Here is a 23598-nt window from a genome sequence, read left to right as displayed (position 1 = left end):
TCTTCCTAATTCATTCTATGAGGCCAGCACTTCCCAAATACCAAAATTAAATAAAGACATTGTAAGAAAGGAAACTTACAGACTATTGTCTCTCATGAACATAAATGCAAAAATTCTCAACAAAACATTATCCAAGAATGTATAAAAAGAATTATATACCAAGTGGATTTATTTCAAATATGCCAGACAGATCGGACATTAAAAAAAATTCATCAATATGATCAACTTAACAATCATTTCAACAGATACAAAAAAGCATTTAACAAAATCCAATATCCATTCATGATAAAGACTCAGCAAACAGGCGAGACATGGTGGCTCATGCCTGTAATCCCAGCACTCTGGGCGGCCAAGGTGGGCGGATCACCTAAGTTCAGGAGTTCGAAACTAGCCTGGACAACATGTGAAACCCCATCTCTATCAAAAACACAAAAATTAGCTAGACGTGATGGTGGGTGCCTATAATCCCAGCTACTTGGGAGGCTGAAGCAGGAGAATTGCTTGACCCCGGGAGGCAGAGGCTGCAGTGAGCCAAGATCAGGCCATTGCACTCCAGCCTGGGTGACAAAAGCAAAACTCCATCTCAAAAAAGAAAAGCAAACACACACACACACACACCCCTCAGCAAACAAGAATAGACAGAACTTACTTAAGTTATGTTAAGAGATTCTTTTATAAAGAATCTCAACAAAACATAGAGTTAACATTATAATTAGTGATTGAGAAAGACAGGGAATAAGGTGCCAGGTGCCATGGCTCACACCTGTAATCCCAGCATTTTGGAAGGCTGAGGCAGGTGGATCACCCGAGGTCGAAAGTTTGAGACCAGCCTGACCAATATGGTGAAACCCCAGCTCTCCTAAAAATACAAAATTAGCCAGGCAGTGGTGGTGCATGCCTTGGGAGGCTGAGGCAGGAGAATCACTTGAACCCGGGAGGCAGAGGCTGTGGTGAGCTGAGATTGTGCCATTGTACCCCAGCCTGGGCAACAAGAGCAAAACTCCGTCTCAAAACAAGAAGAGAAAAAAAGACTGGGAATAAGGCAAGAATGTACTCTCGCACCACTCCTATTCAACACTGCACTGGAAGACCCAGATAATACAATAAGAAAAGGGAATAAAAAGTATACAGTTTAGGAAGGAAGAAATTAAAACTGACTTTCTTTTCAGACGACATCACTACATAGAAAACCCCAAAGTACTTATTTGGAAGGTTGTATGATACAAGGCTAATAACATATATTCCAGTAATGAACAACTGGAATTTGAAGTTAAAAAGACAATTATCTCATTTACATTTGCATCAAAAAAGTATAAATCTAATAAAATATGTACAACAGGATGTATATGAGGAAAACTACAAACTGATAAAATAAATCAAAACGGATCTTTAAAAATAGAGAAATATTCCATGCTCATGGACAGGAAGATTCAATATTGTTAAGATGGCAATTATTCCCAACTTGATCTATAGATTCAATGTGATACACCCAAACAAAATCCCAGCAAGTATTCAATGGATACCAACAAACTGATTCTAAAGTTTATACGGAAAGGCAAAAGGCCCAGAATAGTCAATACTGAAGAACAAAGTTGGAGGACTGACATTATCAACTTATTATAATCTAAAGTAATCAAGACAGTGCAGTATTGGTGAAAGAAAAAACAAAAAAAAAAATGGAACAAAAAAGAGGGCCCAGACATTCACAATACTTGAATGTTTGTTCTCCTGATGGCATACTACACGCCATTTAGGCTTCTTTTTAATTACTTTATTCATTCATTCATATCTAACTGGGTTATTTCAAAAGACAATGGTAATTCTTCTGCTTAATCTAATCCATTGTTGAAGGTCTCAACTGTATTTTTATTTCATTCATGAAATTATTCAGTGCTGGGAATCATTTTTTATGTTATTATTGCTTTTTTACTTGTGTGGTGGTAGGATGGTAGGAGATGCTCGTAGTAACTTTTGTTTTGTAAAGAGGCATTCTTTTATTTAACCCACCACCACTACTACTACTGCCATCATTTACAGATTCACCAAAAACTGGATAATTATTGTACTTGTTTTTATTAATCTTTCTTACATGTATGTATAGCTCATATCTGTTTCAATGTTTAACATTAGAAGGTTTGGGTCTATATTTTGAAGGCTGGTGATGTTTCCTTGACCAGAAATATTCACGTAGTATTAACTCAACTGATTTATATTAATTAGCCTATGGTAAAACTGGTTTTGATATACACGTTTCTCTTGAAGTCACAGTTTCCTGGAACCTATCAATGACATTAAGTGAGGACTTCCTATACTGTACTGTGTGTGTGTGTGTGTGTGTGTGTGTGTGTGTGTGTGTGTGTGTGTGTTGTTTCTCAGATAAACTGCAAATTCATGCACACACAAAAAATAGAGGGCCTAGAAAACACCCACACGAAAACAGTCAACTGATCTTTGACAGAAGAGCAAAGGCAATTTAATGGAGAAGGGATTCACCTTTTCAACAAACAGTGCTAAAACAACTGAACATCCATACAGAGAAATAATGAACCTAGACACAGGCTTTACTTCATATCACTCATGAGGTTAGATAGTCCAAGTCTTCCCAATACCCAAGACTGAGGCTTTCATCCCAGTATTCAAAGTCCACCAATCAATTACTTAATCATCCTTGTGAAAGAACAACCTATAGCAAGACTGAACTGCCACCTCCAAAAACACTGCATTCTTTCACTTTTCCTCATGCTATTCTCCCCTCCAAAACTGCCAAATCCCTATACAAATGGTAAGTTTCATATCTTTCAGTTAATAATCCTTATCCCTCATTAAGAACACATGTTATATATGTGTTAACATTTGATTATATTCAACTGAAAATTCTAGATATTTCCTACAATATTCTTTTTTTTTTTTTGAGATGGAGTTTCGCTCTTGTTGCCCAGGCTGGAGTGCAGTGCAGTGTCACGATCTTGGCTCACCAGAACCTCTGCCTCTCGAGTTAAAGCAATTCTCCTGCCTTAGTCTCCCAAGTAGCTGTGACTACAGGCATGTGCCACCACACCTGGCTAATTTTGTATTTTTAGTAGAAATGGGTTTTCTCCACGTTGGTCAGGCTGGTCTCGAACTCCTGACCTCAGGTGATTCACCTACCTCACCCTCCCAACGTGTTGGAATTACAGGTGTGAGCCACCGTGACCAGCCTTCTTTTTTATCTTTTGAGACAGTCTCTCACACTGTCTCCCAGGCTGGAATGCAGTGGCATGATCTTGGCTCACTGCAATCAACCTGTGCTCCCCAGTTCAAGTGATTCTCCCACCTCTGCCTTCCAAGTAACTGCAACTACAGGAGAATACCAACACGCTGAGCTAATTTTTGTAGAGACAGGGTTTCTCCATGTTGGCTAGGCTGGTCTTGAACTCCTCAAGTGATTTGCCTGCCTCAGCCTCAAAGTGCTGGAATAGAGGCGTGAGTGATCGCGCCTGGCCAAGATATGTCCTAAAATACTCGAATTGTTTCCTGTATTCAAATATGGTATCTGCAAGAATAAGCAAAAGCCAGATAAGCTGTCTTTTATAAGTGATAAAGTCAGTTTTTTAAAATAATTTGAACTGTAATATTTTTGTGACATTCTTTCAAGATAACTCTTCATGTGGGTAAGAAGAAACTGCTAGGAGATTGAAAACTTTATTATAAACAGCTATGCTGAATTTTAAAAAGGCACAGTAGCAATTCTATGCTTCTCTAACAGAGCAAAATACTCCTGAATACTTTCTCATGAAAGATGGCATAATAAAATATGTATGTTTATGGTTTATTTCAATAAAATATATAAACTATAAAATATAAACAATAATTATAAATATGAATTTGAACATACAGCTATTCAAATAACTATTCTATAGTACTTCATATTTTTGCTATCTGATGACAGCATACTTAAAATCATAGTACCCTAGAACTAGAATTTTGGAGGTTGGAGAAAAACCTCAAAGACATATGTGCTTCTGAAGATCACCTGAAGTCTCCCTTACATAACCTGACCATGATGAACTTAGCTTTACCAACATAGCTATTGCATTTAATCTGTTTGCAATTTTACTATTTCAGGTACATACACAGACTTCTTATTTTCTCTACTTTTATTTTTTAATTCCAAACAAAACACTCAAAATTAGCATCTGGTGAATGGCTACATTTAGTCCACAAAGCAACAATATAAGTAGCTATGTTGTCTGATACCACATATGAGTAAGGAGTTAATGCTTTAGCATGTATTTGAAACCATCTTTCTCTAATTTTGGATTCTCTATAAAGAAAAGTTAAGACAGGCTGGGTGTAGGCTTCATTTTTCTATTCATCATTACTTTTCTTCCCCTATCTGAAATACTAGATATCCTGAATTTTGCATTTAATTATATGATGATGCTCCTTTGAAGAACTGATTCCCATCCGTATTTGTTTTCCTCTACACATTAAGATTATAAACTGCTCATCAGGCAAGATGGCTCACACCTGTAATCCCAGCACTTTGGGAGGCCAATCTGGGCGGATCACCTGAGCTCAGGAATTCAAGACCAGCCTGGCTAATGCGGCAAAACTGTCTCTATTAAAAATACAAAAATTAGCTGGGCAGAGTGGCGCACGCCTGTAATCCCAGCTACTTGGGAGGCTGACGCAGAAGAATCACTTGAACCCAGGAGGCAGAGGTTGTAGTGAACCGAGATCGTCCCACTGCACTCCAGCCTGGGAGACAGAGCAAGACTCCATCTCAATTAAGCTGCTACCAAGGGAGCCATTTAAGTCTCAAGCTGCTACAGATCTCTTCCTTTGACAACTAAATACCATAGCACTTTAGAAGACACCTACCTCTAGTAAATTTGGCCCTTTCCTCTAAGACATATCACTCTTTCAATTCTGGTTCAACTCTACTATTAAGACATCTAAACTAGAAAGGGCAACAGTGAGTTATTAAACTTGGGCTCTAAGTTCTACAAGTAACTGAGACTACCCAAGATATTTCTGACCAAGTAGCTCCAGAGTAGGTTGAAGCTCTGTAAGGACTTCTATTGCCTCAAACTTCAACTACGCCTTACTTCTTATATCCCAGGATTATCTTCAGCAAAAAGAAATGAGAGAAATATAAAGAATATATATTTAAGTATAATTATGACAGCAAGGACAATTTCCCTAAGGACTGGAACTAAACATTCTTATTTAATAAGATCATCTCTCACCTTTCCCCACTAAGATGGCTAATCATTCACTCTAGGTAATATATGGGGAGGTTATAAAGCGAGAGACACAATAACAATTTTTCTTTAACCTTACAAGATGCTGTTGATTGGTACTTACTTGATCTGTTCAGCTGATCCTCCAGAAGTTGCATTTGTGATGGCCCAAGCTGCTTCTTTTCTTGTTCGAAATTCAGCAGTTTGTAAAATACTAATGAGGGCTGGAAAAATGTTGGCGTCTATCACAGTCTAAAATTAATGAAAAATTTAAATGAAAAGGTAAACTGTACGATTTATAAAAATGTTCACGATATTGATTATAACTTCTAAGCTAGTTTCACTATTAACACCCCTTCTCCTGTCAAAAATAAACTGGAAAGAGTTACATCATTATATCTAACCTTTTTTTTTTTTGAGTCTCACTCTGTTGCCCAGGTTGGAATGCAGTGGTGTGATCTCAGCTTACTGCAGCTTCTGCCACCAAGGGTCAAGCAATTCTCCTGCCTCAGCCTCCCAAGTAGCTGGGACTACAGGTGCACACAACTCGTGGCTATTGTTTGTATTTTTAGTAGAGACGGGGTTTCCCCAGCCTGGCCCTGAACTCTTGATCTCAGGTGGTCTGCTGACATTGGCCTCCCAAAGTGCTGGGATTACAGGCATGAGCCACTGTGCCCAGCCTATCCTTAATCTTTATGGCTGTACTTGGTATCACTGATATCATCCTCCCTGGAGTTTGTGATCTTATAATCTATTTTCTCTGAGTTCTTTTCTCTTTTACTGTCCTCTTTTGTTCTGCCCATAGTAACAAATTGTAAGTTCGATTTTCTGCTCCTCTGCTATTCCACTCTCTCATAATCATGCAATCTTGCATGTGTGAAACTCTCTAGGCTTCACTTCTCACTGGAGCATCAGCCCAGGGTAGCCAGCAGTTTACACAAGGTCTGCTAGTCACCTCAAACACATCATCAAGTTTCCTTTTAAGCATCTCTAGTTTGCAAAGGCTATTAATTTACATTCTCAATTTTTAAAATCCTGAGTCTATCTTTTTTCCTTTCCCTTGCCATTGCCATCCTATTCTAAGCCACCACCTCCCAGATTACCAAAATAAGGCTAATAGTTGGATGGAGTACTTTCACTCAATCCCATTCATGTATTAATACTAAAGTAGCCTTCCCAAAATTACTTTCTCCCTGTTTCTCCCTGGCTCAAGTACCTAACATAGGTTTATACTATTTCCTACATTAAGAAACTGAGAAGTTCTGCATAAAAAAACCTGTTGATGACAGGCAATCAAATACAGATGAAATCACCTGATATGAATGCTACAAATTGTTACAGCTATAAATCTCAGTTCCTAATTCAGCATTTTGGGGACAAAATGCTTTTCTAGTGAAAAACTCAATTAAACCAGTAAAGAAAGTCAACAAAGTTTGACAAAGTTATTAGTGGAAAGACACCTAATCCTGGTCCTGACATTTACCATAGGTGCCCTCGAGCGAATCATTTTAATTCCATGAGCCACTTCATCTTTTTATTCAAATTTTATTGACAAATAATAATTGTATATATTAGTGGGATACAATGTAATGGATGCTTCAATATACTGACACACATTGCAGTAAATGAAAATTTTGGATTAGATGACCCCTATGTTTCCACTCATCTCAAAAGTCCTCTAAGTCTGGTTATATCTTTTCCTACCCATTGTTCCATCCTTGATCATTGCCCAGGCTGAACACTGTGACCCACTGCTTGTCTTCCACTTGAGTTACTCTCCCACCAATAAAAAGACAAAAGTAAAAACCAAGTAACTATTTAAAGAAAAATGGGTGTCCAAAAATTCATGGAAATTTGAGGCACTATACCACATGGGTCCCTCGGAAAAATACTATTTTACTTGGAAAGAGTAAAGCCAATATGTTCAGCATAAAGCCCATCAAAACATTTCGAAAATACAAGACACTTATTTCTTGGATCTTAGTGAAACGTCAAATATTAAAGGCACAAGAAAAACAAAGGCTTAAGTGTAAATTTCAAAAGACTTAACATCTATAAGCTAGGATAAAGTGAAAAGCTGACTATGAAATAAGACAACCTTGGAAGTTAGTGGTCTTCAAAGCAATAGTGAAAACAATATAAGCTTTGTTTCTTTTTCTTTTGTTTTGAGATGGGATCTAGCTCTGTCACCAAGGATGGAGTGCAGTGGCACAATCACAGCTCACTGCAACCTCCCGGGTCAAGTGATTCTCTTGCCTCAGCCTCCCGAGTATCTGGGACTATAGGCACCTGCCACCACGCCCAGCTACTTTTTGTATTTTTAGTAGAGACAGGGTTTCACCATATTGACCAGGCTGGTCTTCAACTCCTGACCTCAAGTGATCCCCTGGCCTCAGCATCCCAGAGTGCTGAGACGACAGGCATGAGTCACTGCACCCGGCCGAAAACACTATTATGTTTTTAAAGGTGACTGAAAAAAACCTTTCTTTTCAATAAAAATACTGAAAGATAGGTCCTGTAACATTACCTGGATCTGTGCCCTGTTTCCAGCTGTAATATTAGATATTGTCCAACATGCTTCCTTTTTGATAGATTCCTTTGGGCTACTCAGCAAATGTAATAAACTCTGCAGAGCTGAGCAATTCAAAATTACCTAAAAGAAAAAGTTTGAATATTTTACTTATTGTATTGTTCTAAATATAAGTAAGTGTTTAACCTAAGGAACATATTTCAGTAAAAATTTAGGCAAAAACATAACATCTCCCCTTGAAATTATATAAATAAGTAACTTTATACAGGTAAAAAAATAAACATTCACTGTTAATAAGAATTAGTTTCTAAGATTATCAATCCCGTTTCATTGCACACATTCACAACTGCTAAACTGCACTTAAGACACAATAATGTTATTATTAGCAATTACAATAGGGTTACTCATTCACCTTCCTATCCCAATAGCATAAGTCTTCTGAATGGGTAAATATATCAACTAGCCAGAAAGTCAGGAGTCTCAGATTTTTAGGTCCTCTGATAACATACTACATGGCAGTAAATGAACCAATACATACTTAATGAAATATATCAGGTGCTTTATAAGATACAAGGATAAAAAAGGTATGACCCGAGCTATCAGTTTATAACAGTGAGGGAGGTAACACAAATAAACATGGAGAAGGAGACCTACTCTACTAGAAACTAAAATAATAAGTTTGACTAAAATACTGTATAGCAGGTTTGAAAAATCACTAAATATAGAGAACAGAGATCTATTCTGGAAACAAACGGAGCTATTTATAAAGTTTGTAATAAAAGTTAATCCTTTCTTCCAATGACTAGTGGCTTTGACGAAACTAAAATAAAAAGCTAAACAGCTGAAAAACATTTTTTTCAAAATTAGTTCTTAACCTTGATATGGTTTGGATTTGTGTCCCCACCCAAATCACATGTCAAATTGTAATCCCCAGGGTTGAAGGTGGGGCCCAGTGGGAGGCGACAGGATCATGGCGGTGGATCCTTCACAAATGGTTTAGCACCATCCCTTGGTTCTGTTCTAGCATGTAGCACCTTCCCCCACTCCTTGCTCCAGCTCAGGTCACATAAGACATGCCTTTCTCTTCACCTTCTGCCATGACTTTTAAGTTTCTTGAGGCCTCCCCAGAAGCAGAAGCTATTTTTTTAATTGCATTTTAGGTTTTGGGGTACATGTAAAGAACATGCAAGATTGTTGCATAGGTACACACATGGCAGTGTGATTTGCTGCCTTCCTCCCAATCACCTATATCTGGCACTTCTCCCCATGCATGTCTCCCCAACTCCCAACCCCCCACTGTCCATCCCCTATTTCCCCCCAAAAGAACTCAGTGTGTGATGCTCCCCTCCCTGTGTCCATGTGTTCCTGTTGTTCAACACCCACCTATGAGTGAGAACATGCGGTGTTTGATTTTCTGTTCTTGTGTCAGTTTGCTGAGAATGATGGTTTCCAGGATCATCCATGTCCCTACAAAGGATATAAACTCATCGTTTTTGATGGCTGCATAATATTCCATGGTGTATATGTGCCACATTTTCCCTGTCAAGTCTATCATCAATGGACATTTGGGTTGGTTCCAGGTCTTTGCTATTGTAAACAGTGCTGCAATGAACATTCGTGTGCATGTGTCCTTATAGTAGAACGATTTATAATCCTCTGGATATATACCCAGTAATGGGATTGCTGGGTCAAATGGAATTTCTATTTCTAGGTCCTTGAGGAATCGCCACACTGTCTTCCACAATGGTTGAATTAATTTACACTCCCACCAACAATGTAAAAGTGTTCGTATTTCTCCACATCCTCTCCAGCATCTGTCTCCAGATTTTTTAATGATCGCCATTCTAACTGGCATGAGATGGTATCTCAATGTAGTTTTGATTTGCATTTTTCTAATGACCAGCAATGATGAGCTTTTTTTCATGTTTCTTGGCCTCATGTATGGCTTCTTTTGTAAAGTGTCTGTTCATATCCTTTGGCCATTTTTGAATGGGCTTGCTTTTTTCTTGTAAATCTGTTTTAGTTCTTTGCAGATTCTGGATATCAGCCCTTTGTCAGATGGGTAAACTGCAAAATTTTTTTCCCATTCTGTTGGTTGCGGATTCACTCTAATGACTGTTCCTTTTGCTGCACAGAAGCTGCGGAGTTTGATTAGGCCCCATTTGTCTATTTTGGCTTTTGTTGCCAATGCTTTTGGTGTTTTGGTCATGAAGTCCTTGCCTACTCCTATGTCCTGAATGGTTTTGCCTAGATTTTCTTTCAGGGTTTTTATGGTGTTAGGTCTTATGTTTAAGTCTTTAATCCATCTGGAGTTAATTTTGGTGTAAGGTGTCAGGAAGGGGTCCAGTTTCTGCTTTCTGCACATGGCTAGCCAGTTTTCCCAACACCATTTATTAAACAGGGAATCCTTTCCCCATTGCTTGTTTTTGTCAGGTTTGTCAAAGATCAGATGATTGTAGATGTGCTGTGTTGCCTCCAAGGCCTCTGTTCTGTTCCACTGATCTATATCTCTGCTTTGGTACTAGTACCATGCTGTTTTGATTACTGTAGCCTTGTAGTATAGTTTGAAGTCCAGTATTGTGATGCCTCCCGCTTTGTTCTTTTTGCTTAGAACTGACTTGGCTATGCGGGCTCTCTTTTGGTTCCCTATGAAGTTCATGGTGGTTTTTTCCAGTTCTGTGAAGAAGGTCATTGGTAGCTTGATGGGGATAGCATTGAATCTGTGAATTACTTTGGGCAGTATGGCCATTTTCACAATATTGATACTTCCTAACCATGAACATGGAATGTTTCTCCACCTGTTTGTGTCCTCTCTTATTTCGTTGAGTAGTGGTTTGTAGTTCTCCCTGAAGAGGTCCCTTACGTTCCTTGTTAGTTGTATTCCCAGGTATTTTACTCTCTTTGTAGCAATTATGAATGGCATTTCGTTCTTGATTTGGTTCTCTTTAAGTCTGTTATTGGTGTATAGGAATGCCTGTGATTTTTGCACATTGATTTTGTATCCTGAGACTTTGCTGAAGTTGCTTATCAGTTTCAGAAGATTTTGGGCCAAGATGATGGGCTCTTCTAGATATACAATCATGTCGTCTGCAAAAAGAGATAATTTGACTTCCTCCTTTCCTATTTGAATACCCTTTATTTCTCTTTCTTGCCTGATTGCTCTGGCTAGAACTTCCAGTACTGTATTTAATAGGAGTGGTGAGAGAGGGCATCCTTGTCTAGTGCCAGATTTCAAAGGGAATGCTTCAAGTTTTTGCCCATTCAGTATGATATTGGTTGTTGGAGTGTCGTAAATAGCTTTTATTATTTTGAGATACATTCCATCAATACCTAGTTTATTGAGGGTTTTTAGCATAAAGAGGTGTTGAATTTTGTCAAAGGCCTTCTCTGCATCAATTGAGATAATCATGTGGTTTTAGTCTTTGGTTCTGTTTATGTGGTGAATTATGTTTATAGACTTGCGTTGAATCAGCCTTGCATTCCCAGGATGAATCCTACTTGATCATGGTGGATAAGCTTTTTGATGTGCTGTTGCAATTGGTTTGCAGTATTTTATTGAAGATTTTTGCATCTATGTTCATCATGAATATTGGCCTGAAGTTTTCTTTTCTTGTTGAGTCTCTGCTGGGTTTTGGTATCAGGATGATATTGGTCTCACTAAATGATCTGGGAAGGATACCCTCTTACTGGATTGGTTTGGAATAGTTTCAGAAGTATGGTACCAGCTCCTCTTTGTATGTCTGGTAGAATTTGGCTCTGAACCCGTCTGTACCTGGGTTTTTTTTTTTTGGGTGGTAGGCTCTTAATTGCTGCCTCAACTTCAGCCCTGGTTATTGGTCTATTCAGGGTTTTGACTTATTCCTGGTTTAGGCTTGGGAGGAGGCAAGTATCCAGGAATTTATCCATTTCTTTCAGGTTTACTAGTTTATGTGCATAGAGTTGTTTGTAATAATCTGTGATGATGGTTTGTATTTCTGTGGAATCTGTAGTGATATCTCTTTTCGTTTTTTATTGCATCTATTTGATTATTCTCTCTTTTTTATTAATCTGGCTAGTGGTCTGTCTATTTTGTTGATCTTTTTGAAAAACCAGCTCCTGGATTTATTGATTTTTTGAAGGGTTTTTTGTGTGTCTATCTCCTTCAGGTCTGCTCTTAGTTACTTTTTGTCTTCTGCTAGGTTTTGAGTTTTTTTATCTTGCTCCTCTAGCTCTTTAAATTTTGATGATAGGGTGTTGATTTCAGATCTCTCCTTGCTTCTCATGTGGGCATTTATTGCTATGTATTTTCCTCTAGAGACTGCTTTAAATGTGTCCCAGAGATTCTGGTATGTTGTGTCTTCATTCTTGTTGGTTTCAAAGAACATCTTTATTTCTGCTTTCATTTCATTGTTTATCCAGTCAACATTCAAGAGCCAGTTCAGTTTCCATGAAGCTGTGTGGTTCTGAGTTCTAACTTGATTGCACTGTAGTCTGAGAGACTGTTTGTTATGATTTCCGTTCTTTTGCATTTGCTGAGGAGTGATTTACTTCCAATTATGTGGTCAAATTTAGAGTAGGTGCGATGTGGTGCTGAGAAGAATGTATATTCTGTGGATTTGGGGTGGAGAGTTCTGTAAACACCATTAGGTTTGCTTGGTCCAGTTCTGAGTTCAAGTCCTGGATATCCTTGTTAACTTTCTGTCTCGTTGATCTGTCTAATATGGCCAATGGGGAGTTAAAGTCTCCCACTATTATTTTGTGGGAGTCTAAGTCTCCTTGTAAGTCATTAAGAACTTGCCTTATGTATCTGGGTGCTCCTGTATTGGGTGCGTATATATTTAGGACCGTTAGCTCTTCTTGTTGCATTGATCCTTTTACCATTATTTAATGTCCTTCTTTGTCTCTTCTGATCTTTGTTGGTTTAAAGTCTATTTTAACAGAGACAAGAATTACAACTCCTGCTTTTTTTTGCTCTCCATTTGCTTGGTAAATCTTCCTCCATCCCTTTATTTTGAGCCTTTGTGTATCCTTGCATGTGAGATGGGTTTCCTGGATACAGCACACCAATGGGTTTTGGCTTTTTATCCAATTTGCCAGTCTGTGCCTTTTGATTGGGGCATTCTGCCCATTTACATTTAGGGTTAATATTGTTATATGTGAATTTGATCCTGCCATTGTGATGCTAAGCTGGCTGTTTTGCCCATTGGTTGATGCAGTTTCTTCATTGTGTTGATGCTCTTTACCATTTGGTATGTTTTGGAGTGGCTGGTACTGGTTGTTCCTTTCTGTGTTTAGTGCCTCTTTCAGGAGTTCTTGTAAAGCAGGCCTGGTGGTGATGAAATCTCTGAGTACTTGCCTGTTCACAAAGGGTTTTATTTTTCCGTCACTTATGAAGCTTAGTTTGGCTGGATATGAAATTCTGGGTTGAAAGTTCTTTTCTTTAAGGATCTAGAATATTGGCCCCCACTCTCTTCTGGCTTGTAGGGTTGCTGGTGGGAGATCTGCTGTGAGTCTGATGGGCTTGCCTTTGTGGGTAACTCAACCTTTCTCTCTGGCTGCCCTTAGCATTTTCTCCTTCATTTCAACCCTGGTGAATCTGACGATTATGTGCCTTGGGGTTGCTCTTCTTGAGGAAAATCTTTGTGGGTGTTCTCTGTATTTCTTGGACTTGAATATTAGCCTGCCTTGCTAGATTGGGGAAGTTTTCCTGGATAATATCCTGAAGAGTATTTTCCAGGTTGGATTCATTCTCTCTGTGACATTCAGGTTACACCTATCGAATGTAGATTAGGTCTTTTCACATAGTCCCCTATTTCTTGGAGACTTTGTTCATTCCTTTTTACCCTTTTTTTCTCTAATCTTGCCTTCTCGTTTTATTTCATTGAGTTCATCTTCGACCTCTGATATCCTTTCTTCTGCTTGGTCAATTCGGCTGTTGAAACTTGCGTATGCTTCGCGAAGTTCTCGTGTTGTGTTTTCCAGCTCTATCAATTCATTTATATTCCTAAGTTGTTTATTCTCGTTAGTATTTCGTCAAATCTTTTTTCAAGGTTCTTGGTTTCTTTGCATTGGGTTCGAACATGTTCTTTTAGCTCACAGAAGTTTCTTATTATCCATCTTCTGAAGCCTGATTCTTTCAATTCATCACATTCATTCTCCAACCAGCCTTGTTCCCTTGCTGGTGAGGAGTTGTGATCCCTTGTAGGAGGAGAGGCGTTCTGGTTTCGGGTGTTTTCATCCTTTTTGCGTTGGTTTCTTTCCATCTTTGTGGATTTATCCACCTGTCTTTGTAGCTGTTGACTTTCAGACTGGGTCTCTGAGCGGACGTCCAGTTTGTTGATAATGAAGTTATTTCTTTCTGTTTCTTAGTTCTCCTTCTAACAGTCTGGCCCCTAGCAGAAGCTATTATATACATCCTATATGGCCTGCAGAACCATAAGCCAATTAAACTTCTTTTCTTTAAAACTACCTAGTCTTACTATTTCTTTATAGCAATGAGATAACAGACTAATACAAACCCTAGGTCACCAAAATAAATTTGCAACTAATTAAGAGTAAATATTTTTTAAAAGAATCATAAAGAGGAAGAAAATATTAGAAAAGAGTTGATGTGGGGATGGTAAAAGACTATACGAACATAAAGAAATTATAGGGGGAAAATAAAAATTTCACCAAACAAATGGTTTCCTGTCAAAAATCATAACAGATTTTAAATGTATACCACCTAATTTGAAAAATATTTGGAACAATGAGAGGGTCACTATACTCATTGTGTAAACTGAAAAGAGAAGCTAAAATTTTAATTAAAAAATTATCTCATAAGAAATGAAAGAAATGCAAATTAAAATCAAGTCTTTTTTGTCTATTAAATTGGCAACAGGATTTCATTAGCAAAAAGAGGATTGATACTGCACATAAACTACATATGAAAAAATGCAGAGACAAGCTGTTACAAAGCATCATTAAAAACAGACTACTGAGGCTATTTCAAGAAACAGGGTCTTGTTCTGTCATTAAGGCTGGAGTGCAGTGGCACAATGATAGTTCACTGCAACCTCAAACTCCTGGGCTGAAGCAATTCTCCTGCCTCAGCCTCCTGAGTTGAGTAGCTAGGGCTACAGTTACACGTCATCATGCCCAGCTGACCTAACAAAATTTTTTTTAGGGATGGGATCTTGCTACATTGCCCAGGCTGGTTTGGAACTAGTGGGCTCAGGCAATTCTCTCACCTCAGCCTCTCAAAAATCCTAGGATTACAAGCATAAGCCAGCATACCTGGCCATAATGAGGCTATTAAGAAAGAGTTCTATGCCCCAAAAATAACAGGCTAGAAAGAAGAATGAGACTAAAATCTTAAGGAGAAATTCCTTTGAATCTTTCAAGGTTCTTTATCTCACAGGCACTAAAGCAGCTTATTGTTTCCAGGAGGAAAATAATGTGTATAACATTATTTTAGGAAAGATTCATCTGTTATTAGGAGGAATAAATTGAGAGGAGTAACTGCTTAGTAGACCAGCAGGATGAGTGGGTATAGCAACAACCTCTGTGCATGACAAGGATCAAAAGAAGGTAATTTGATGGGGATTAGTAACAATAAGCATCAAGAAGACCTGGCAACTTGCTATACAAAGTATGAGGGAAGAAAACACCAAATATAACTGTAAGGTTTCAGGTGTAGGTTAATAGAATAGTTATATTATTACTTGAAATAGGAAAAATCAAAACTTGGAACTTGCCTTGTGGGGGATAAATTGCAAGATATGCTACAAGACAAACTGGAAGATACACTGAAAGACAAATGTGAGATATGCAAGCAGAAACATGTAACAGGCTACTGCCAATACAGAACTGACACTTGAGACAGGTCAGAACTAGATGTATAGATTCAGAACTTCATTCCATTCAATAAATATTCTGAGTCCCTATATATTATCCAGAAATTATTAATTTATAGTGCACAGAAATGTACACTGACATAATCCACCTCTAGAATCTTAAAATCTTGTAATTAGTTACAATACAATGCAAATAGTACTCTCTCTGATGGATGAAAAAAAAAATGTACCTAACCTAAGAGTTTAGGGTCAAACAGGGCTTTTCGGAGCCAACAATGTTAATACCAAGACTTGAAAATGAGAAAATACTAGGGGCAGAGAATGTGGCTATGTGTGAGGTGGCAGTCAGAACAAGGGGTAGCAGTGAAGGCATATGTTCCAGGCAGAGGGAGTAAAGTATGTGTTAAAGCTCAGAGCCGATAGTGGCCATAGCCAATTCAAGGAACAAATACGGAAAAAGCATACAGCATATGGAGGTGGATGAGGGACGGAAAGATACTTCTAGGGTTCAAAAATTCAGAGGGTATAAAGACTCTATAGTTGTTAAAAGCCTCTCTCCCCTTCTCATACCCCAGCCAATCAGTTCTCCTCAAAAACAACCAATATTTTCAGTTTCCTGTATATCCTTCCAGAGAAATTTTATGCAAATATAGTCAAATATATATTATTTTCTTCTCCTCTTCTCTTCTGAAATGTCTGAAATAAGCACTGCAAGAGATGAATAGAGACAGAACAGCAGGACTTAGTAACTGATGAGAGAGGTGGAGGAGAGGAAAAAATCAAGTTGATGTCCAGGTTTCGAGGGGAACTGTTGGTGCCATTCACTGATACAGGGAACATAAACAGAAGTTCAGATTACACAGGGGGAAATGAGTTTCCTTGTGTACAGAATAAATTTAAAGTAAATACCTAACAGTTAGAAGACATCTGAGAGAACAAATCCGATCTCCTTAATTTTAGAGATAAAAAAGGCATTAAATGTATTGCTGAAAGTCAGAACCAGTGAAGAAAAAGCTAAGACTAAAACCCAATTCCCAATTCTCAATCCATGCACACAAGGGTGATCACCAACATTATAAATAAGATCTACGAATGAGGCTGAAGCATTGCCCTATGGAGGATGCCCACTAAAGGAGACAAGAGGAAAATGAGCTCCCGAGGGAGAAATAAATGGTCAATGAGGAAGAAGAACTAAAAGACTTCAACATCACAATGCAGCTAAGATTTCAAGAAGAAATATGGCTATAACAATGCACTGTAAATGGTGTCTCTTGATACAGAAGTTGAATGGAATAGACAATGACATTAGAAAGAGAAGAATCTTCCTTACACAGGAGACTTACCATGTACAGAAGGAGAAAGCTATCAGAAGGTGATATTGAGATGACGCAGGCAGAGAAAAGATGCTACTAGAGGCTTCGAATGCTCGTGAGAACCATTTCAAATAGTGAAGACAAACAAATCTTTCTCACCAAAAGAAAAGTCATTATCATAGGGGAACCCCAAATTACTACAATCAACAGGTCAAGTCAGAGATGCTGAAGGTACTGAGAGTAGATGCCTAAACCAACGTTTTTGTGTTTTTATTTTTTTTAAGCCAGAGTCTTGCTCTGTCACCCAGGCTGGAGTGCAGTGGTGCGATCTCAGCTCACTGCAACCTCTGCCTCCTGGGTTCAAGAGACTCTCCGGCCTCCCAGTAGCTTGCAGTGAGCCTAGATTGTGCCATTGCACTCCAGCCTGGTGACAGAGCGAGACTCCATCTCAAAAAAACAAAACAAAAAAACAGTACATTGAACTTGGCTATTTCTTTTATTTTTAGTAGAGTCAGGGTTTCGCCATGTTGCCCAGGTTGGTGCCAAACTCCTGGGCTCAGGCGATCTACCCACCTCTGTCTCCCAAAGTGCTGGGATTACAGGCATGAGCCACTGCACTGGCTCAATATTTTTAAACATTAGTGAAACACAGTATCAAATTTCCCTAATAATATGAAGTTAAATACTATAATAGAAATATGATCATGAAGTTCAATGTACTGTTTTTTTGTTTTGTTTTTTTGAGATGGAGTCTCGCTCTGTCACCAGGCTGGAGTGCAATGGCACAATCTAGGCTCACTGCAATCTCCACTTCCCATGTTCAAGCAGTTCCCCTGCCTCAGCCTCCCAAGTAGCTGGAACTACAGGCGTGCACCACCACACCCAGCTAATTTTTTGTATTTCAGTAAAGACAGGGTTTTACCATGTTGGCCAGGATGATCATAATCTCCTGACCTCAAGATCCACTTGCCTCGGCCTCCCAGAGTGTTGAGATGACAGGTGTGAGCCACCATGCCCAGCCAATGTAGTACTCTTTTTAAAGGAACAAAGAAACAATTATCACTTCTTCATACCTGTGTCTGAATATCATCCCCTGTGACAATGTTTCCCACAGCTCGCAAAGCAGGAGAAACCACTTTATAATCATTATGCCTGAAAAAATAAAAAGTAATGTTATAGCCAACAGTTCTATCCTTAGTCTCATTTCCTTAGAACCAAAATTAAAAAAAATTATGATAGAATTTTAGAGCAGAAAGGTACCTATGGGGGTAATTAAGGGAACTCTTATCATGTCCCCTACTGTCTTTCCCTTTATTTTAGTACATTTGGAAAAAACTACCAATCTTTCCTAGGAATCTTTCCCAGGTATTCCATCACCTGGATTCCAAGTTTTCCCTCTCATTCTTTAATTTAGGTTTCATTTCCTCTTTACTTGGTCTTGTATGGTTGCTGAGATAACGGAGAACAATAGTTAATATTTATGCAACATGTTTTAAGTTTTATAAATTGTCTTAATTTTCACAGAGGTTAAAAACAACACATCAACAGCCGAACTAACTTGAAAATGCAAGTCAGGAGTCACACTCCAAATATAAAGGTCTTTCAACTAAACCTACTAAGCTGCCTTACTGGTTGAAAACCCCTCCCTTACTGGTTGAAAATCCCTCCACAAAGCTATACATACACACACACACACAAACTTTTGATTTTCTTTAAGGGTCCTACTTTTCCCGCCCCTTTAATAAGGCTGATCACTCATCTAAAAACTGCCAGTTCCTTCACATTTTAGATGTGATTATTAAAAAGAAATGGCTAAAATATATAGTAGTCTAATGGATAAAGAATGCAAAGGTTTACTTCCCAGATTTTGAATGATGTACTGACTCCTGCAGCATCATACTGCCTGCCATTCATTCACATTAGCACTACAATACTGCTCTGCATTCAGTCTGCAGCCAGCTATAATGTTGTATTTTGTATTAACATATTATAACTATCTAATCTATTCCAAATGTCATGTTTGAGACAATGTCTCCTCGCATCTATTTTGTACTTTAATTAAATTTCCAGTTGCTTGTAGTTGTACCATTTCTCCATTATGTTATCACTTTTTTCTTCTGTCGTATCTAAAAATTTGATTAAGACAGTCTCAAATTATTTATTTAACGAGTAAATCTTCTACTGCATTATCAAAAGCAGCACAAAGGTGATAAACCAAAGTAAGATTCAGTTTCTGATACTTGTCTTAAATAAGCTCTAAATGAGACAGAAAGATAAGGAATGACTATTTTATTGGCAGTGTATCTTCTGATGTCCAGTGGTTGATCTCGGGTCATCCAGTATGAGACTGTAACTACACAGATCAGAGTTTTCCAAATATTTCTGCTAAAGGCCTGCTAACAGCAGAGGAGTAAGAGGTTCTCTATAAGCCTCAATAAAACAAGACAAACAGATCTGCCATCAACATAAACAAGTAACAAAAAATAGTAGCCCAAAGCACAATAAACCAATATAATATACAATCAATTAATATTTAAGTATTAGTAGCTAGAAAACTAGTACCAAGGGAAAAAAAGTGAACACACTTTCTAAAACATATCTTACATCAGCAGCTCCACAAGTCTCCTACATACTCCCGCATCAATGACTGCTTGAATTTTATCATTGGGTCCATCTGATAGATATGAGAGGGCCCAGCAGGCATCAGCCAGTACATCAGTGTCACTGACAAACAGCAACCAGGAAAGCACATTCAGACATGGGGAAACCTATAAAAGGAAAATGATGATTATGAAATCCAACAGACTAGAAGCCAGAAGTGAGGTGAGATACTCAAGAAGGCAGCCAGGCATAAATTTGGTGACTTCTTGAGTGATTTACACTTCTCAAGAAACAACAAGTACCTAAGTGGCAGTTCCATCTTTAACAATGCTGTCAGTGGTCTTGCACTAATTTGTAGTCAGAGCCCAAGGAAATTAATTTCAGATCATAAAGTTTTATATACATCAATTCTTGGAGTGAGATTCCTTGTCAAAACACATTCTTTGTGGACTAAAGAGGTAAAGAAACTTTCAAAAATGTGAAAGCTAAGAAATTCTGTATTTTAGATACTTTAGACCAAAAATGCTAGGGTTTTAAGATGAATTCAGTGAAAAATGATTCCAAATTAAAAACAACTACCAAAAAAAAATCCTGTTTCTTCTAATATGCAAAATATACAAGAAACTCAAATCAGCAAGAAAAAAACAATCCCATCAAAAAGTGGGCTAAGGACACAGACGATTCTCTAAAGAAGATATACAAATAGCCAAAAACCATTTAAAAATGCTCATCGCTCATCACTAATTATCAGGGAAATGCAAATTGAAACCACAATGTTATACCATCTTACTCCTGCAAGAATTGCTATAATCAAAAAATCAAAACAGGCGGGATGTGGTGGCTCATGCCTGTAATCCCAGCACTTTGGGAGGCTGAGGTGGGTGGATCACCTGAGGTCAGGAGTTCAAGACCAGCCTGGCCAGCATGGTGAAACCCCATCTCTACTAAAAATACAAAAATCAGCCGGGCATGGTGGTGTGTGCCCATCATCCCAGCTACTCAGGAGGCTGAGGCAGGAGAATCGCCTGATCCTGGGAGGTGGAGGTTGCAGTGTGCTGCACAACTGCACTCCAGCCTGGGCAACAAGAGCGAAACCCTGTCTCAAAAAAACAAAAACACGATAAATGTTGGCATGGATGTGGTGAAAAGGGGAATGTAAATTAGTATAACCACTATGGAAAATAGTACAGAGATTCCTTAAAGAACTGAAAGTAGATCTGCCATTTGATCCAGCAATTCCACTGCTACAAACGTGCACAGATACTTGCACACGCATATTTACAGCAGCACAATTCACAATTGCAAAATTATGGAAACAGCCCAAATGCCCATCAATCAACAAGTAGATAAAGAAACTGTGATATATATACCATAGAATACTGCTCAGCCATAAACAGAAACAAAACAACGGCATTTGCAGCAACCTGGATGGAACTGGAGACCATTATTCTAAGTAAAGTAACTCAGGAATGGAAAACCAAACATCAGATGTTCTCATTCATAAGTGGGATGTAAGCTATGAGGGCACAAAAGCATGAGATTGATACAATAAACTTTGGGGATTCTGGGGTAAAGGATGAGAGGTAGGTGAGAAATACAAGACTAGACAGTGGGTACTCTGTACACTGCTTGGGTGATGGGTGCACCAAAATCTCAAAAATCACCACTAAACAACTTACTCATGTACCCAAACACCTGATCTGTTCCCCTAAAACCTACTGCAAAAAAAAAAAAAAAAAAAAAATCTCATGGACTCCCAGACTATACTTTGAGAACCACTGTTTTAGGAGAACTGAAGAGTCTCTTAATACAGTATACTAATTGTATGAAGTCTCATTTCAATGAGCTTTACAAATTCTCCCTTTATGCTATGCTTTTATTTATTTGCAGCCCCTACATAAATGTGCATCTTCAAGCTATGCTTTAAATTTGCTTTTCAAATAATAAAGGGAACCAAAAAAAAAAACAAAAACCCTGTTTCTCCAAAAACAGATAAAATTCTAACATTTTAAGTTTTAACAAAAATTATCTTTCTGTTCACCTTACTATTGGTTGCTATACTCTTATAATTGCATTTTTTCTGCCAATGTCCCAAAAGCACAGTCCTTACCTTTGCAAATTCTGGAGGTGGACTTTTCCCTCTACAGAGGTTAGACAAAGCCCATACTGCATTCCGGGTCATGGTCAGGCGGTTTTGCTTTGAAAATAACCTATAAGCATGATGGTACAATGGTAAACTATATAATAGACATTGATTCTCTGAAAACATAATATAAATACTAAGTAATAGTACTTTTGATAAAGAGATGTCTTCAGATAGCTTTTCCCCAGAACATTAAAACTTCATTAATTCTGATACAAGTAATTCAGAATTTTGACATGAGAGAAAGATAGAGTGCTTAAGGGAATGATCTTTTTTTCCCCTCGTTTTTTCCTTTTTTCTGAGGAAATGATCTAAACAAGAAAATGTCTGGAATGAAAAATAACAACAGAAAATCCAAAATGATTTCCAGAGATGCACTGCTTTCTGAGGAATCTCTTATGTTTTTATTGTCAAAAAGGAAGAAGAAGAAACTTACTGCAAAAGAGGGGGAAGGATATTGCAGTCTAAGACATAGTCCCTGCACATGGTACTATCTCCAGCAATGTTGCCAAGAGCCCAGACTGCCTGTGAAAGAATCATTAATAAAAGTTATGTACTCCCTTCTAATTCTTTCAGATGCCAGTATATCACAGTAACACATTCATCAGGGAGTCAAATGAAACAGTTGTGTGGTTGGAGGAAGAAGATAAATAATATTCTAAAGTGTATAATAAACTAAAGGTATTCAGTTTATTAAAGGAAAGAACCAATTTCTTTTCTTTTTTTTTTTTTTTTGGTGACGGAGTCTCGCTCTGTCACCCAGTATCGAGTAAAACACGGTGAAACCCCATCTTTACTAAAAATACAAAATTAGCCGGGTGTGGTGGCAGATGCCTGTAATCCCAGCTACTGAAGAGGCTGAGGCACAAGAATTGCTTAAACCTGAGAGACAGAGGTTGCAGTGAGCCAAGATCGTGCCACTGCACTCCAGCCTGGGTGACAGAGACTCCATTAAAAAAAAAAGGTATTTTTCTGGCTTACAAAATAAAACAGTGAAACAAACTATTTTCTGCACAAAAGTGATAAAAACTTACTACTTTCTTTTGAGCTAGGTCTCCTTCTGTTACCGAGGCTGGAGTGTGGTGCTGTGATCTCAGCTCACTGCAGCCTCTCTGCCTCCTGGAGCTCATTCAAGTGAACCTCCCACCTCAGTCTCCCAAGTAACTAGGACCACAGGTGTGCAACACCATGCCCACCTAATTTTTTTTTTCGGTGGAAATGAGGTTTCATCATTTTGCCCTGAGTGGTTGAGTTCCTGGGCTCAAGCAATCTGCCCACCTCAGCCTCCCAAGTGGTGGAATTACAGGTGTGAGCCACAGTGCCTGGCCTACTTTCAACACTGGAAATTTCTACAAGCAAAAACCTCTACTAGTAACTGCTTACAAGGTTTAGAAAGTACATACTCAGGGCTTAAAGAATGTCAGGTTTGGAAGGGGAAGATTATTTTATGTGTCTAAGAAAAATTCTGCCTACACTCACTAAGAAATTTTCTATTTGGTTAAGACTAGATTTCTAGAACACTCCTTTGTGACAATCCATAGATTATCAAAGCCAACTGGTAAAACTCAATCCCTGAATATGATTGAAGGGAAAAATGTTATTCTTTCACCTGCTTCTTTCTGTTTCATTTTTACCTGTTCCTGGACATCTTCAAACTCTGAGCTGAGCAACTCTATGAAGATGGGCACAGCTCCTGCCTGAATCACAATCCGGGTCTGTAGAGAATTTCCTGAAGCAATATTTGTCAGTACCCAAGCTGATTCAAACTACAAAGATAAAAATAATTTTCATTATCTTTTGAGAATGTAAAGCTTTTTTACTTATAACAGTAACTCTTTCTGAACATGTAAAAAAAGATTCTGAGATCATTATTTACACATAACCTATCAGTTGAGTACTATATTAATTTTAAAAGAATTTCCAGAAGAAACACCTCAACCTAGAAGAATATTCAGGGTGTCTGAAATTTCAG

General features: G+C 38.2%; 1 protein-coding gene across 2 annotated transcripts in view; it reads right to left on the bottom strand.

Moving 5' to 3' along the window:
• KPNA1 (karyopherin subunit alpha 1) overlaps positions 1-23598 on the bottom strand; it is an 85197-nt gene that overhangs the window by 5190 nt on the left and 56409 nt on the right. For both annotated transcript variants that reach the window (XM_035274040.3, XM_054246044.2), the window contains exons 6-12: positions 23261-23392; positions 22063-22151; positions 21594-21693; positions 19487-19650; positions 17956-18034; positions 7753-7878; positions 5350-5477 (exon numbers count right to left, since the gene is read on the bottom strand). In XM_035274040.3, coding sequence (XP_035129931.1) covers positions 5350-5477; positions 7753-7878; positions 17956-18034; positions 19487-19650; positions 21594-21693; positions 22063-22151; positions 23261-23392 — 818 coding nt within the window. The remainder of the gene's footprint in view (positions 1-5349; positions 5478-7752; positions 7879-17955; positions 18035-19486; positions 19651-21593; positions 21694-22062; positions 22152-23260; positions 23393-23598) is intronic.

Source organism: Callithrix jacchus, chromosome 15 (genome assembly GCF_049354715.1).
Source record: "Callithrix jacchus isolate 240 chromosome 15, calJac240_pri, whole genome shotgun sequence".
In the NCBI taxonomy this organism is placed as follows: domain Eukaryota; kingdom Metazoa; phylum Chordata; class Mammalia; order Primates; family Cebidae; genus Callithrix; species Callithrix jacchus.
The sequence above is the reverse complement of the archived record's forward strand: the minus strand, read 5'-3'. Positions and strand labels throughout refer to the sequence as shown.